The sequence below is a fragment of the Boleophthalmus pectinirostris genome, unplaced genomic scaffold (genome assembly GCF_026225935.1).
Source record: "Boleophthalmus pectinirostris isolate CB_2022bp ecotype Guang Dong unplaced genomic scaffold, ASM2622593v1 HiC_scaffold_19, whole genome shotgun sequence".
Taxonomy (NCBI): domain Eukaryota; kingdom Metazoa; phylum Chordata; class Actinopteri; order Gobiiformes; family Gobiidae; genus Boleophthalmus; species Boleophthalmus pectinirostris.
In genome coordinates, this window is record NW_026571140.1 from 42,067,421 (window position 1) to 42,082,205 (window position 14,785).

Below are 14,785 nucleotides of genomic sequence, written 5' to 3' on the forward strand. Positions count from 1 at the left end.
TAAAAAATAATAAATAAACAAAAATAAATAATAAGTAAATGAATAAAAAATAAATAAATAAACAAAAATAAATAATAAATAAATGAATAAAAATAAATAAATAAATAAAAGTAAATAAATAAGTAGTAATAAAGTAAAGTAAAATCAAATAGGAGCAGAAACAAAAACGTTAAAACTAAAATAAATAAAAGACACAGAGCAGCTTGTAGTAAATAAATGATTTAAAAACAACTTGTCTTAAATAAAAAGCTTTAAAAAATAAAACATAAACTAAATTATAAATGCTGATTTCATTTGTTGGTTTGTAGATTAATTTGTGTCTGTAAATGTGTCACAATGATATAAATAAAGATAAATGTATGAAATAATAATGGAGTGATATGGATTTTTTTTTTTTCTTTTTTTTTCTCGCGTCGACCTGGAGCCTGTTGATTAACGCTCACACCTCCGTCTGTTTGTCCCCAGGCGGCCCCCAAACACTTCCTCCTCCTCCTCCTCCCTCTCTCCTCCTCTCCTCCTCTTCCTTTTTCTTCTTCCCCTCCTCCTCTTCTCGCATCTCTTCTCTTTCTCTGTTCTCACATACACTTCTCTCCGTACTTTCTCCGTCTCTCACTTTTCTCCTCTGTATCTCTTTCTCTCCTCACGTACACTTCTCTTTCTCCTCTCTCCCTTTTCCTTTTCTCTCTTCTGTCTCTCTCTCTCTCACACACACACACACACACACACACACACACACACACACACACACACACACACACACACACACACACACACACACACACACAAATACCCCCCTTTCTTTGTCTTTCTTTCTCTCTTTTCATATATATACCCCCCTCGTCTCCTCCTCCTGCCCCATGCAACAAATCAATGTGAACTCAAACAAGCCCATCTGACACACACACACACACACACACACACACACACACACACACACACATACACGCACACACAAACACACACACACATTAGTTACTGTTTTCCAGAGTCAGCAGAGTCAAGTTTTTGGCCTTTTTTTTATTAAACTCCACTGGCCTGATTCATGGGCACGGTTTCACTCTGTGGAATCTGTCTAACCTCTCAGCATTAGGATTCATTTGCTCTTTTTTTCTTCTTTTTCATTTTATCAATCCCTGCTATTTGGTGATGACATATGTAATGCGCCGCTACTAACAGGGCAAACTGGTATATTAAGCTTTTCCAAATTCGTTAAGAAAAAAAACAACAACAAAAAACTCAATAATATTCATATCACCACAGAACATTCTATTTGTTCTGGCTTTAAATCCTCCTCCTGATCTTCCTCCGACCTGTATCTCCTGACCTCTCAGACAGCCTTGACATTACACTAAAATTCACCTGGTCTTAACATCAAATTAGACTTTTACCTATTCTTAACATTGCATCAAAACATTTATCGAGACTCAGCATTATATCAAATATTGCATAAAATATCCCCCAACATTGCATCATGTCAAACCACTCACCTCGTCTGGCTGGACTTGCTCGTTGTAGAGATGTGTATTAAAGGGAGACTCAACAAAAGATCCAAACAAGTGATTTGTCTTTGTCTTATTTTTCGGCTTTTTATTCAGGTTTTACTGTGTCATTCTGTGACTGGGGAACACCAGCCAGTCCAGGGGTGGGCAAACTTTTTGGCTCGGGGGCCACATAGGGTTCTAAAATTTGACTGAAGGGCCGGACAGGACACAGGACATGACGTGTTAAGAGCCCGGCTCCAGTGCACTCGTATTTACGCTCATGAAGGATGTTTTCTGCACTACACGCAAATTTCAGATGCATGATAAATGAACGAGGTCTGCTTCTCTCTGCACACCACAGGCGCACAAGCGTCCTACGAGCTTAGATCTCACTGAGAAACAAAGCCCACGCATTAACGTAACACGCGTAAACATAGACACGTGCAGTTACACTGTGACGCTGTTTAAATCCAGGCTCAAAACATTTCTGTTTGACTGTGCATATAACTCAAAGGTTTTGATTCTGCACTCTTCTCTTTTTCAATTTAAATCTTTATGATTATTTATGTTTTGATTTGTTTTTATTGTGATTGTAATGTATTTCTTATTCTGTAAAGCACTTTGAATTACTTTGTGTACAAATTGTGCTGTACAAATAAACTCACCTTACCTTAAACCAGACACTTTAAACATTACATGTGTTATAATTTACTACACGACGTCTATGAGTCTTTCGTCTTTGCTTCAAACCAACTTAAAACGGAAACAATGCCCCCTTATGTCTTGACCACTTCTACCTCACTCATGGTCCGAATACGCCGCCCGAAACTACTTTCCCATAAAGCATTGCAGCCAACATAATACGTGGCACCTCAATGTATATGTAGTGCGCCATCTACTGGGAAACTCTGGAAATGCAGGAAAAATAAAACAAAAAGGTTTATTACTGTAATTTATTCAAGTTCGGCGGGCCGGATTAAAAGGTTTAAAGGCCATAGTTTGCCCACGCCTGAGCTTGTCGCTATGCAATTTCATTGACTCAAGCTCGCACCTGGTCAATACACACCAGAATGTTCCCAGCTACTCAATGACTACAACTTTACTCAAAAGCTCAGATACAAAATAATCAGGACAAATCACTATGCAAGTACCTCAGGAGTATTTACCCTGTGACTCGGTCTGCTGCAGAGCGCTGCCTCATTCAAATGTGGGATCTTGTCGACTAGCAATGGATACGCCAGTGGGGTCACTGCCGAAACCGATACGAGATCCAAATTTACCAAGAATTTCACCGATATTTATACTTGTAGATCCCACAGGGCTCCTCCCGAGTACGTGCAGAGTGATCAGTCTTTACACAGAGCATCACTGACAAGAACAAGTCTAAGAACAGAGGACGCTTCGAAAACCGCACACATCACAGTCCATTATTGCGTATACAAAGTTACAAAAGCAAAATCAGATAAATCATATTAATATAAATCATAAAGATGCCACTAAATGCTATAATAATTTTACTACGTTATATGATTCACTAAAGCTCTAAAAGCTGCTAATCGAAAAATAAAACACACTAAATGTCAAATGAAAAACAAAACTCTTTCAATAAAACTGGCACCAAAACCTTCACCTTTCTTCAGACAATGGAGGTGGGGGGGGCAGGAGGTGGGGGCAGGAGGTGGGGGGGGCAGGAGGTGGGGCAGGAGGTGGGGGCAGGAGGTGGGGGGGCAGGAGGTGGGGGGAGTGGGGGCAGGAGGTGGGGGGGGGCAGGAGGTGGGGGCAGGAGGTGGGGGCAGGAGGTGGGGGCAGGGCGTTCAACAGGGGTATCGACCATTTCATACATTTGATAGATTTATTGGTTTTATTTCCATCACTATGATCAATTTTTGAATTAGTGTCAAAATGATGAAATAATTTACCTTTGAATATTTTATTAATAGTTTATTATTAGATTTTTTTATCATCTAAGGGATTTTGAGTCCATTTTAATTTGGGCAACATTATTTGTCCTTTTGAATCATGTAAATAGTTTTGTGTCAAGTTTAATAAAGCAGTGCAAACCTTTTCATACTCCCTGTTAGAACTTTGTATGTAAAATTTGGTTTCAAACTCTTTCAAATTAAGGAATTAAGGAATTGTTTCTTACATTAAAAAAATCTAATTTTGAAAAATTGTCAGGTTTAGGGAAACAATGATCTATTATTGAGCTAGTGGATGACACAGACATATTAATGAAAAACTCTGATCAACTTCCTAAAATTCTTAGTACAGTCAGTTTTTTTTTACTAAAACATCTGGGCTAAGATTAAATCTGAATAAATGAAAATTATTTCCAATTTACGACTCAAACGCATCAGCCAGTCACAACATACCTGTTAAAACAACTGTTAAATATCTAGACATGCACAAAACAAAGGATGTGGACTAAAGAACTCAACTTAAAGGTTGTATGGAGGATTTTTTTTTAGTTTCAAACTGTCAGTGAAAGATTAAAATACCATTACAGAGACGAAGCAGCTTTGTAATTATGATGACCAAAAAAAAAGAACAAAAATCGATCAACTGTGGACGTAGTGAGGCCAGATAAACATCAGCCAATAGAAAACGAGGCTCCCTCATTTTCTATTGGCTGTTAGGTTGTCAATCAAACTCCCTAGTGTAACTGACTCGTCGGAGCGCGGGGATTACGTGGTTTACGCAGCGGTTCTTAGAGGCTTTTTCGAACTGTCGCTTCCTCGCATTTCGCACAAAGTTTGTCGCGACGGCGCACGAGAATCCACGACCGGTTCGCCGCAAAAGAAAGTCCGTTTTTGAGGTCGCTGAAAGAAGAAGAGAAGAGGAAAAGGAGCAAAGCCAAACTGAGGTGATTCTCTTGGATGAGAGCATCTAAAAAAAGTGACGCTTCTTACTTCTAGACAGGAAACTAATTCTGAATGCGCACAAGGACTGTCATTTCTCTTCTCTTAAAAATCCTCTAATTTTAATATTGAAAATAATCTTTGGAGAGAACATTTCCCCTTATTGGATAAATGGAATGCATTTTCTGATTTATTTATCCTGCTTTTTTCTTTAGCAATACCTAATAGTTCAATTAAATATATATATATATAAATCAAACTATAAATCAAACTAACTTCAGTTACATTTGGAAAGGAAAAACACCTTACATCAAAAAAAGAAATTTGATACAAGAATATGAAGAAGGTGGTGGAAAAGCTTTAGATTTTAAATGCATTAATGGCACAATCAAAACAAACTGGCTAAGGTTGTTTTTAAAACTACAAAAACATTTCTGGTTTCATATTCTAAATGAAATATTTATGAAATTAGGTGGCATTGACTTTTTACTTCGATGTGATTATGACCTTAAAAAACTCCCCCAAAACTCTCCTCATTTCACCAACAGGTCGGTTTTTTTTGTTTTTGGTTTTTTTACTGGAGAATGATTTACAAACACAAAACCCCAATGTGGAACTGTCAACACAAATCTGTACATTTAATAAACTGGTTAGAAAAAGGGATATGGTCTGTAACACATATGCTAGACCAGACAGGAAATGTTTTATCTTCTGAGAACTTTAGATCCAAATTCAACATTTTTGATAAAACTCAATCAACTATTGACTCCTCAATAACTACTGGTTATAAAAGCATCTTATTAAACAGAAACACAGAATAAAGAGCAGTGGGGATTCTGTGCACGGAGAAGTGAGGAGCGCTGGGGCTAAACCAGAACTAAACCAGGACTGTTTGTTGGGCCTGGCCCGAAGGTGCGCTCACGTAGACTGTCGGGTGACCACAGGCAAAAGGACCACGCCGGGACTCTGCTCTACATCACGCTTTTACAGACACGCTCACTCTCTCTCAAGTCCAAGATTAGACCTTTCGTAGTCCTGGCGTAATCCTGGCGTAGTCCTGGCGTAGTCCTGGTGTAGTCCTAGTGTAGCCCTGGCAGAGTCCTGGTTTAGTCCTGGTGTAGTTCTGCTGTAGTCCTGGTTGAGTCCTGGTGTAGTCCTGGTTTAGTCCTGGTTTAGTCCTGGTGTAGTCCTTGGTAGTCCTGGTTTTAGTCCTGGTGTAGTCCTGGTGTAGGTGTCCTGGTGTAGTCCTGGTTTAGTTCCTGGTGTTAGTCCTGGTGTAGTCCTGGTGTAGTCCTGGTGTAGTCCTGGTTTAGTCCTGGTGTAGTCCTGGTGTAGTCCTGGTTTAGTCCTGGTGTAGTCCTGGTTGTCTGGTGTAGTCCTGGTTAGTCCTGTTTAGTCCTGGTTTAGTCCTGGTTTAGTCCTGGTGTAGTCCTGTGTCCTGGTGTAGTCCTGGTTTTAGTCCTGGTGTAGTCCTGGTGTAGTCCTGGTTTACTGAAGTCTGGTTTAGTCTGGTGTTCCTGGTTTTCTCTCTGACTGTTCAATCAGTGGGTCTGAATCCGGTGACATCGTTCGCCGCTGAAGGCCCTGGTGATACCAACTCGAAATCTGATTGGTTGAAGCATTGGTTGAGTCTGACTTTAGGCTCACTCGATCTGGCCTCAGCAGCTTTTTCTCCTTTCCCCACAGACCCCAAATCCTTCCCTCTTTCTTCACAGTCGTCTGGTCCGTCTCCTGTGTGCGTTCGGTAGTGACTGGAGAGTTCCTGGGATGTTCTGAAGAACTTTTCACACTGGTCACACTCGTAGACTGTCTGCCGGCGGTTTTCTCTCATGTGTCTACTGAGATTGGATGATTGAGAGAAAGTTTTATCACACTGGTCACATCTGTATGGTTTCGCTCCAGTGTGAACTCTCATATGTGATTTTAGGTGGCCTGACTGTGAAAATGTCTTCTCACAAACGTCACATCTGTACGGTTTCGCTCCAGTGTGAACTCTCATATGTGATTTTAGGTGGCCTGACTGTGAAAATGTCTTTTCACAAACATCACATTCATATGGCTTCTCTCCTGTGTGGATTCTCATATGTTGATGGAGATAACCAGACTGTTTGAATCCTGTCCCACACTGGTCACACTCGTACGGTTTCTCTCCAGTGTGAACTCTCAGATGTGCTTCTAGGTTGCCTGACCGTGAAAATGTCTTTTCACAAACATCACATCTGTGTGGTTTTACTCCTGTGTGGCCTCTCATATGTTGATGGAGGCCACTAGACTTTCTAAATTGGATCCCACACTGGTCACACTCGTACGGTTTCTCTCCAGTGTGAACTCTCCGATGTGCTTCGAGGCTGCTTGACTGTGAAAATGTCTTCTCACAAACATCACATCTGTACGGTTTCTCTCCAGTGTGAACTCTCAGATGTGCTTCTAGGCTGCCTGACTGTGAAAATGTCTTCTCACAAACATCACATCTGTATGGTTTTACCCCTGTGTGGATTCTCATATGTTGATGGAGATGACTAGAGTGTTTGAATCCCGTCCCACACTGGTCACACTCGTACGGTCTTTCTCCTGTGTGAGATCTGTAGTGTGTTTTCAGTCTGGAAGCATTTGGACACACCTTTCCACACTGGTCACATGTGAAGGTCATTCTGTTGGTGGATCTTGTAGCTCTGCATCAGAACAAAGGAAAGAAAGTGTCAATTAAAATCACTTTTTAAACTGTTCAAATAAAGTAACTGTAACTAAATACACATAAAATCACACATAGTAAATCATATGTAAGAATGAGTGTGTTTTCATGCACATCAGTGTTGGGGAGTAACAGATTACAAGTACCGGAGTGAGGTAATCAGAGTACAAATGATTGACTGGGACCAGAGCGGGACTGAGACCGAGACAAGACCAGGACCAGACCAGGACCAGACCAGGACCAGACCGGAGGCTCAGAGCCCACAGCAGGGCCGGAGCTCGAAGCTGAGGCTCGGACCCCGCGGAGGCTCGGAGTTAAAGCTCAGAGTCTGGTCCTGCTCTGGTCCCGGTCTGTCCCGGTCTCTGTCCCGCTCTGGTCTCGGTCTGGTCTCGGTCTGGTCCTGGTCTGGTTCCGGTCTGGTCCCAGCCTGGTCTCGCTCTCAGTCCTGCTCTGGTCCTGATCTGGTTCCGGACCTGGATCAGTCCTGGTTCAGTCCGGCATCGCAGTCACTGAAGTCACGTAAACGGGAAACGGTCGTTGTCCGTTTTTTTTCCATTTTTCATTTAAACACAAAATAGAAAACTGAAAAAATGAATCATTTTCTGTTTTTTAATTTTGGTTTTGGAGACAAATAATGAAGAAAACTGTTGTTATTTCGATTTCTTATTTTTGGTTTTATATTGAAAAACGAATGAACGAACGACACACGGATTATTAAAGGTCCCAACTCGTCAAAAGGTTTAATGAGGGTGGACTTAATGCACTAGACTTCGAGGCAATGACTGCTACATTTAAAATCAAAAGGCTCAAAACTTTATTGGCACAACAAAACTCTCCCCAATCTGAAGGTGAACGATTCTAATTTACCAGATTCTAAATGTAACAATAAAAGTTTAAATGCAACTATGAGACAAAACATTTACAACGACTTTAGTAGAACTTGTTTTAAGGACCTGCCCAGCTCGAAGAATCAGTCTACAAAAACTCAAGCAAAACTCTAAATTTGTTAAGTTTCCACTTTGTCCAAAAGTTAAAGAGACTCATTTTAAAATGATAAACAATCTCGATCCTGTGAGCCTGTTTCTTAAAAGAAGATTTAAATTTGAGGATGATTTATGTATTTTTAGTAACTCTGAAGAAGAATCATTAAATCCTTTGTTTTTCAAATGCCAAATCTTCTGGTCAAATGTCAGAAGAAAAATCCCTAAAGTCAAATCTTCACGCTTAAATCTACGCAGGCAGGGGTCTCCACTCGCAGACCAGAGTGGGATTATATTTGTATACAGAACCTGGACAGCTGAGGATGTAAAGAAGGCGTAGAAGGCATTACACCTTACAAAGATGATGTAATCAGTTCTGTATTGAAATGGAGGCTCTCAGAGACTCCTATAAATTAATGGCCTTGAGACGCGCAGGCTGGATGGCTGCGCGGGCTCCACTTGGAGCCATGTCAGAGGCGACTGGGATCCCTCAGGAATGATGGTAAATCTCTAAAACTGATGCTCAGGACTTGAAACGTCAGAATACATACAATACAATAAAAACAACTTGTATCATTTTGGTCTTACAAATTATTGCAGACAGTGGATTCCAAACTACGCTGAATTATTAACCCACTGCATAAATTAATTTATGATGAGCAAATAACCATGACAATCCTTTAAAATGGACAGCAAACCCCCTCCTAGAAAGCCACTTCAGACTTGATTTTCCTGAACCTAGGGAATATCACAAATAACTTGAACAGAAGAGGCAATTTGGATTCAAAAGAAAAAAAAAAAATTAAATAAAAAGTGAATAATGAAGTCACTGTATTCTTACAAGATGACACTAAACATGAGTGATACTGTGTCTTTTTCAAAATTTGGTGCAGACCAAATAAAAAAGCGCAGCGAGTGATAAAAGACAATGCTAATATCTTTATTACCCAAAATAAAGATGTTAACGTACAAACGGGTTATGTACTGTCATCACAAAATAAACAATAAGTTGGCAAAAGAGTGCAGGCATACTGGGAATCTGTGCNTTTTTTTTTTTTATCACTTTATTATATTTTGATAGGTTTGTAAACATAAGAAAATATAAAAAGAGGAGAAATAATAATGACAATGGAAGGAAATAAAACAAAACAGAAGCCTAGGTGACATTGATTATTCTACTTTTGCATATATGATGTCCATTTTTCCCATTTCTTCTTCATTTGTGCCTCTTGCAACCTCAGTCTATAAGTTATCTTTTTCCATTAGATATATGTCCTTTATTGTAGATGTCCACTGATCCTTTGAAGGCACAGAAGTTGTGCCCCAGTTCCTGGTTATTGATTTTTTGGCTGCTAATGACATGACTTTGAAAAGATATATATCGCCTTGGTGAATAATGTTTTTCTGAGAAGTTGCATAGATAGACCAGTTCAGGCGACAAAGGACAGGAATATCCCAGCACCTGCCCCAGTACATCACAAACCATCTCCCAAAAAATACAGTAATATTTGCACAAGTTCCAAAATATATGAGAATGGTCTACATTAATCTCTCCACATTCCGCCAACACATTTGATGTATCCTTAACTGCTTACTCTTTAATTTTAGGTGTAATAAAGAATCGAATCAGGTTCTTCCAGGCAAACTCCCTCCATGTTCGAGAGCAGGTGGTGGTGTGGTGATGCTGCCACATGTTTAACCAATCTTTATCTCCAATTTTTATGTTCAATTCTTTTTCCCAATTCTCCTTTCACTATTACAGTTGTGTTCTTATCGTTTTTAGTTAGGGCTTTATTATAATGCTGAAATTATTTTTAAGATTACCATCTTTATAGGCTTTTAGTTATTGTTTGGATGACGTCACTCTCTTTCCATGGAGGGGTTCCCCTGTATTTCCCTTCTATGATAGTCTCTCATTTGAAGGTACCTGAAGAAATCATGTTTTCCAAGTTGATATTGCTTTGTCAAGTTCTGAAAAGCTCTCCAGCTGCCCATTTTTCTCCAATACACACCAGGCAGTCATCCCTTTTTGTTGTCCAGTATTTATAATTTATGTCATATTTGGCTGGCATGAACTGACTATCATATGCCATCCATTTTAATTTTTTTGCATGGTTTTGAATCTTGTGCTTTCTAAGTATTTTGAACCATATAAGTTAATGTATGATTTGTTATGGGATCTAGGTATAATTTATATTCTTCATATAACTCTTTATCTCCAATCATATTCTGAATTTGACCCTCCAGACTACTACTTTCAATATCTTTCCATTTACCACTGTAATATGGATTACAACCAGCAGTGCAGGTATCTTAATTGTGAGGCATAATAATATTCTTCCAACTTGGGTAAGCCCATCCCACCCTTTTCTTTGGGCAGCTGGAGAGTCTCATATCGCACTCTGGGCCTCTTGTTGTCCCAAATGAACCTAGAAACAATCTTATTCCAAATTGTGTGAATTGTGTATTAGTGACCCGTACTGGTAGAGCTTGGAAATAAAAATAAAAACCTGGGCAAGATGTTCATTTTTACAATATCAATTCTAGAGCTAAAGTCTAAAGGAAGGGTAGACCATCTTTCAATATCTTTCTGTATTCTTTCCTGTACTTGTGAATAATTCTTAGAATTTACTTTCTAGAAAATCTGTTGTTATTTCAACCCCTAAATATTTAATGGATTGCATTTTCCAGTTTAAATTTCAAGGTTTTTTTTATATTTCTGGGAGGGAACATAATTGAATTTTAAAAATTTGAGTTTTTGAGATATTTATTTTATAGCCAGACAAATATTCAAATGTGTGTCTAATAGGGTCATCAGTTCTGGGAGAGATTGATCCGGTTGTTCGAGGTAAGCAATGACATCGTCAGCAAAAAGTCCAATTTTATGTTCAACTCCATTTATTGTGACTCCTTTAATTTCAGGGTTTTGCCTTACCGCCTGTGCCAGGGGTTCGATAAAGATAGCAAACAGGGATGGAGAGAGCCCACATCCCTGTCTTGTTGACCTTTCCAGCTGGATTTTTCCTGTCATATTTCCGTTTATTTTAATTCTTGCTGTAGGTTGAGAATATAATGTTTTTATAATGTCTACAGATTTGGTATTGAAGCCCATTCTTTCCAGAGTCAAGTACAGAAAATTCCAATTGACTGAGTCAAAGGCCTTCTCCGCGTCTATGCTCAATAGGACTACACTTCGAATTTGTCTTTGGGCTCTCTCCGTTATATGCAGGGTTCTCCTGATGTTGTCATGTGTCTGCCGTCTCTGTATGAACCCTGTCTGATCTTCATCAATTAGATCAGACAGAAATGTGTTTAATCTTTTGGATATTATAGATGTATATTTTTATAGTCTATATTTAACACTGAAATAGGTCTGTAATTAGCACAGGTTTGTTTGTTTTTGCCTGGTTTTAAAAATAACTGATATTATTGCTTCTGACCATGAAAGCTGGTAATTTATTTTCTTTTAGTGTCCAATTTAAATGAATTATGTAAGATCGGTATCAGTTCATTTTTAAATATTTGTACCATTCAGCTGGGAAACCGTCACTACCAGGTGATTTACTCTTCTTTAGGGAGCCTATGGCGCCTTCTTCTCTTGTGATCTCTGCTGTTAACGTGTTATTTTGATTTAAACCAATTGACGGGAGATCCATTTGTTGAAAGAAAATTTCTCTTACATTCTTCACTTGCTGAAGGAGGCTGTGAATACAGTTTTTTGTAAAAAATTGTAAAAATTATTTCAATATCTTCAGGTTTTTTAAGTAATCTGTTGTTCTCTGGATCTTTAATTTCGTAAATTGTATTTAATGCTTGCTGTTTTTTAATTCTTTTGGCTTAATAGTTTGGTAGATCTAAGGTCCCATTTCGTAGTAACTTTGTTTAAAATAGATATGTTTTCTCTCCATTTCTTCTATTAATATATTGTTAATTTGTTTTTTTTGTGTCTTGGATCTGTTGACAGATTTCCATTGTTTTTGTTTTTACAAACTGTACTTCGAGTTCTTTAAGTCTTCCACAACATTCTTCATACCTTTCTATTTTTACTTTTCTTCAACCATGCTGTTTTAGCTATTAGCTTTCCCCTGAATAACTGCTTTCAGGGCATCCCACACCACTGTTGGGTCTACCTCTCCGTTATCATTCTCTTCTATGTATTGTTGTATTTCCTTTTTTTATGTCTTTCACAATTTCGTTGTTATTCAGAATGCCCACATTCATTCTCCACAAGGTCTGTTTTTTTCTATTCGAGATGTTGATTTTCATGTATAGAGCATCATGGTCAGATACATCTGCACATCCAATTTTACATTCTTCCACTCTATATCCTTCTGATTTGTTAGTAAAAAAATAATCTATCCGTGAATGTACTTTATGTCTGGCAGAGTAGTGGGTAAATTCTTTCTCAAAGGGATGCATGGTTCTCCATATATCTATCAGTCCTAATTCTTCTAGGGACAGTTTAACAAATTTGGATACACTCTTTTTTGTTTTTATGGTACTTGTTGTGTCCAATCTATGATTCAAGACTACATTGAAATCCCCCCACATATTAAAATACCCTCAGCCTCCATTGCAATTACATTAAAACAAAGACTTGAAAAACTGTTTGTCACTATCAGGAGGCGCATATACATTAACTACTGTAATCTTTACATCCTCCACCCTTCCTCTTATTATAATGTATTGCCCATCTTTTCCCTTTATCTCTTTCTCCAACTCAAACTTTAAGGAATTAGATATCAGAGTTGCAACTCCTCGTTTCCGCCCCTGTCTGTTTGAACTATAGTATGTGTTTCTAAATCCTAACTTTTTAAGTTTTTCGTGTGTTCTTGATTATTTAAATGAGTCTCTTGTAATAAAGCGAACTGTACTTTTTCCTTTTTCATTTTTTGTATTACCCTCCCCCTTTTCTTTGGATTTGTTAAACCATTCACATTCAATGAAACAATATTTAGAGTATGCATATTATATTTACATACATATCAGTGCACCCAGGTAGAGAAAAGAAAATAAAAAAATTATAATAGAACTCAGAACAAGGAACTTGTGGCTTCCACAATGAGGTAAACTCTAAACCTCTCCCTCTGTCCCTGTTGGTGGGTGAGCAGGGACTCCTCACTAAGGATGAGGGCCTGCCCCTAGACGTACTTACACATCGTAAAGATGGAATCATAGGTCTAGCAATGTCCAACATACGTCCTACCTATACTAAGCACTCATCGGCATTTATGTTTACATAGGCCATTTCCAGATCAAAATAAAATATGCATGTACAAAAAAGTAAAGCTGTATCTACATTGTGTTCCTTTGAGATGGGCTCTGCGAACAGGCCCATTACCTCGATCCTTCGGATCTGCGTCGTCTCACTTTCTTTGGTATTCCTGTAGCCTCTCTCGTGCACGCTGGGCCGTGTCTTTACTGGTCTCACCTCCGCCGACGCGCCGCCATCCCGTCGCAGGTTGGGTCCGGCGGCGGTCCCTCTGGTGTATTCGCTGCTCTGCAGGGTCACGGCGCATCCTCTGGCTCTCATGTCTTGCGCAGCATCCGTAGCGTTGTCGTAACTTTGGACGCCCTCTCTCCAGTGGATCCTTATTCTAGTGAAAGGGGTTTGGAACCGAATTCCTCGCTCCTTCAGAACTTTTTTTATATCTAGATAGGAACGTCTTTTCTGCACTATTTCCGTTGGGTAGTCGTGATCAAACTGAATAGGTTTATCTGCCACTCGTATTTTCTTTTGCCATGCTTTCTTCAGGACCATTTCTTTGGTTTCGAACTGTAGAAAGTTGGCTACGATGGGCCGCGGGCGTTCGCCTGGTTTCGGTTTGAATGGAGGGGTCCTGTGCGCTCGTTGTATCTGGAGCTCCACTTCTTCGGGTATTTCCAGTTCTCTTTTAAATAGTTGGCTCAAATACGTCGCGACCAAGACTCCCTCACTGCCCTCTGGTAATCCGAAAATTCGGATATTGTTCTTCGAGACCTGGCCTCAAGAATCTGTAATCTTGTCTTGCATATATCGGGTCTGCTTTTGCATCTCATGTAGCAAGTCATTCGCGTCCGTGTTCCACTCCTCCAGGGTAGCGATGCGAGCCTGTGCCTCGTTTAAATCTGCTTTTTGATCCTCCAGCGCTTGTTTGTTTTCTTGAAACTTTCGTTCCATGTCTTGTCTAAGAGATGATATTTCCTGTTTTCAGTTCATCTTTAGCCGCGGTTAGTTCTGCTCGAAGCTTTGTGTCAAGATTTTGGATTTGATTGCTGATCCTTGCTAGCCCGTCTAACATTAGCGTTGACTGGCTTTGCTCCGCTACGTTAGCGTTGCTAGCCACCACCTCGTTAGCTTCGCTAGCTCCAACTTCGCTAGTCTCCTGGTCACTCTCATCTTGTTCGGCCACTTCCGACATGTCTCTCTTTGTTCTTCGGCCTCTACGTGTGTTACCTCCTCTCATCTCGAAATTATCATCGGATTTTTATTTCCAGTTAAGATTTTGTGGAGTTCTAGTTCACCGACGTGCAGAGCTCAAATTATCCGTCTGTCTCTCGCCATCTTGAAACCCAATATAATAAATGACTTTATAAAGTCACTTTTGATCTGCCACAATAATGTAATAATGGATTTAAATGAAAATACCTCAAGTTGAAGCTTTTCTCACCAATTTCTAGGTGAAATTAAAAAAGATTAATTAGATTAATTAATTACAGATCATAATTAATTAATCTTTCTTTTTTATAAATCTCTTGACAGCACTAAGCCTGACTTTAAACAAATGATTCTGC

The 14,785-nt window shown here is 39.3% G+C and overlaps 1 protein-coding gene across 1 annotated transcript; it reads right to left on the reverse strand.

Annotated features, from left to right (window-relative positions):
* Positions 1 to 5,860: 5,860 nt before the first annotated feature.
* On the reverse strand, positions 5,861 to 7,186 carry LOC129409274 (zinc finger protein 239-like). The gene has a single exon (XM_055154927.1). It carries the CDS (start codon positions 6,987 to 6,989, stop codon positions 5,877 to 5,879), a length of 1,113 nt encoding a protein of 370 aa, XP_055010902.1. The 5' UTR covers positions 6,990 to 7,186; the 3' UTR covers positions 5,861 to 5,876.
* Between the last annotated feature and the right edge of the window lie 7,599 nt (positions 7,187 to 14,785).

Bases quoted from the DNA above. Each gene is read 5' to 3' on its own strand.
- LOC129409274 (XM_055154927.1), bottom strand. From the start codon at position 6,989: ATGACCTTCACATGTGACCAGTGTGGAAAGGTGTGTCCAAATGCTTCC.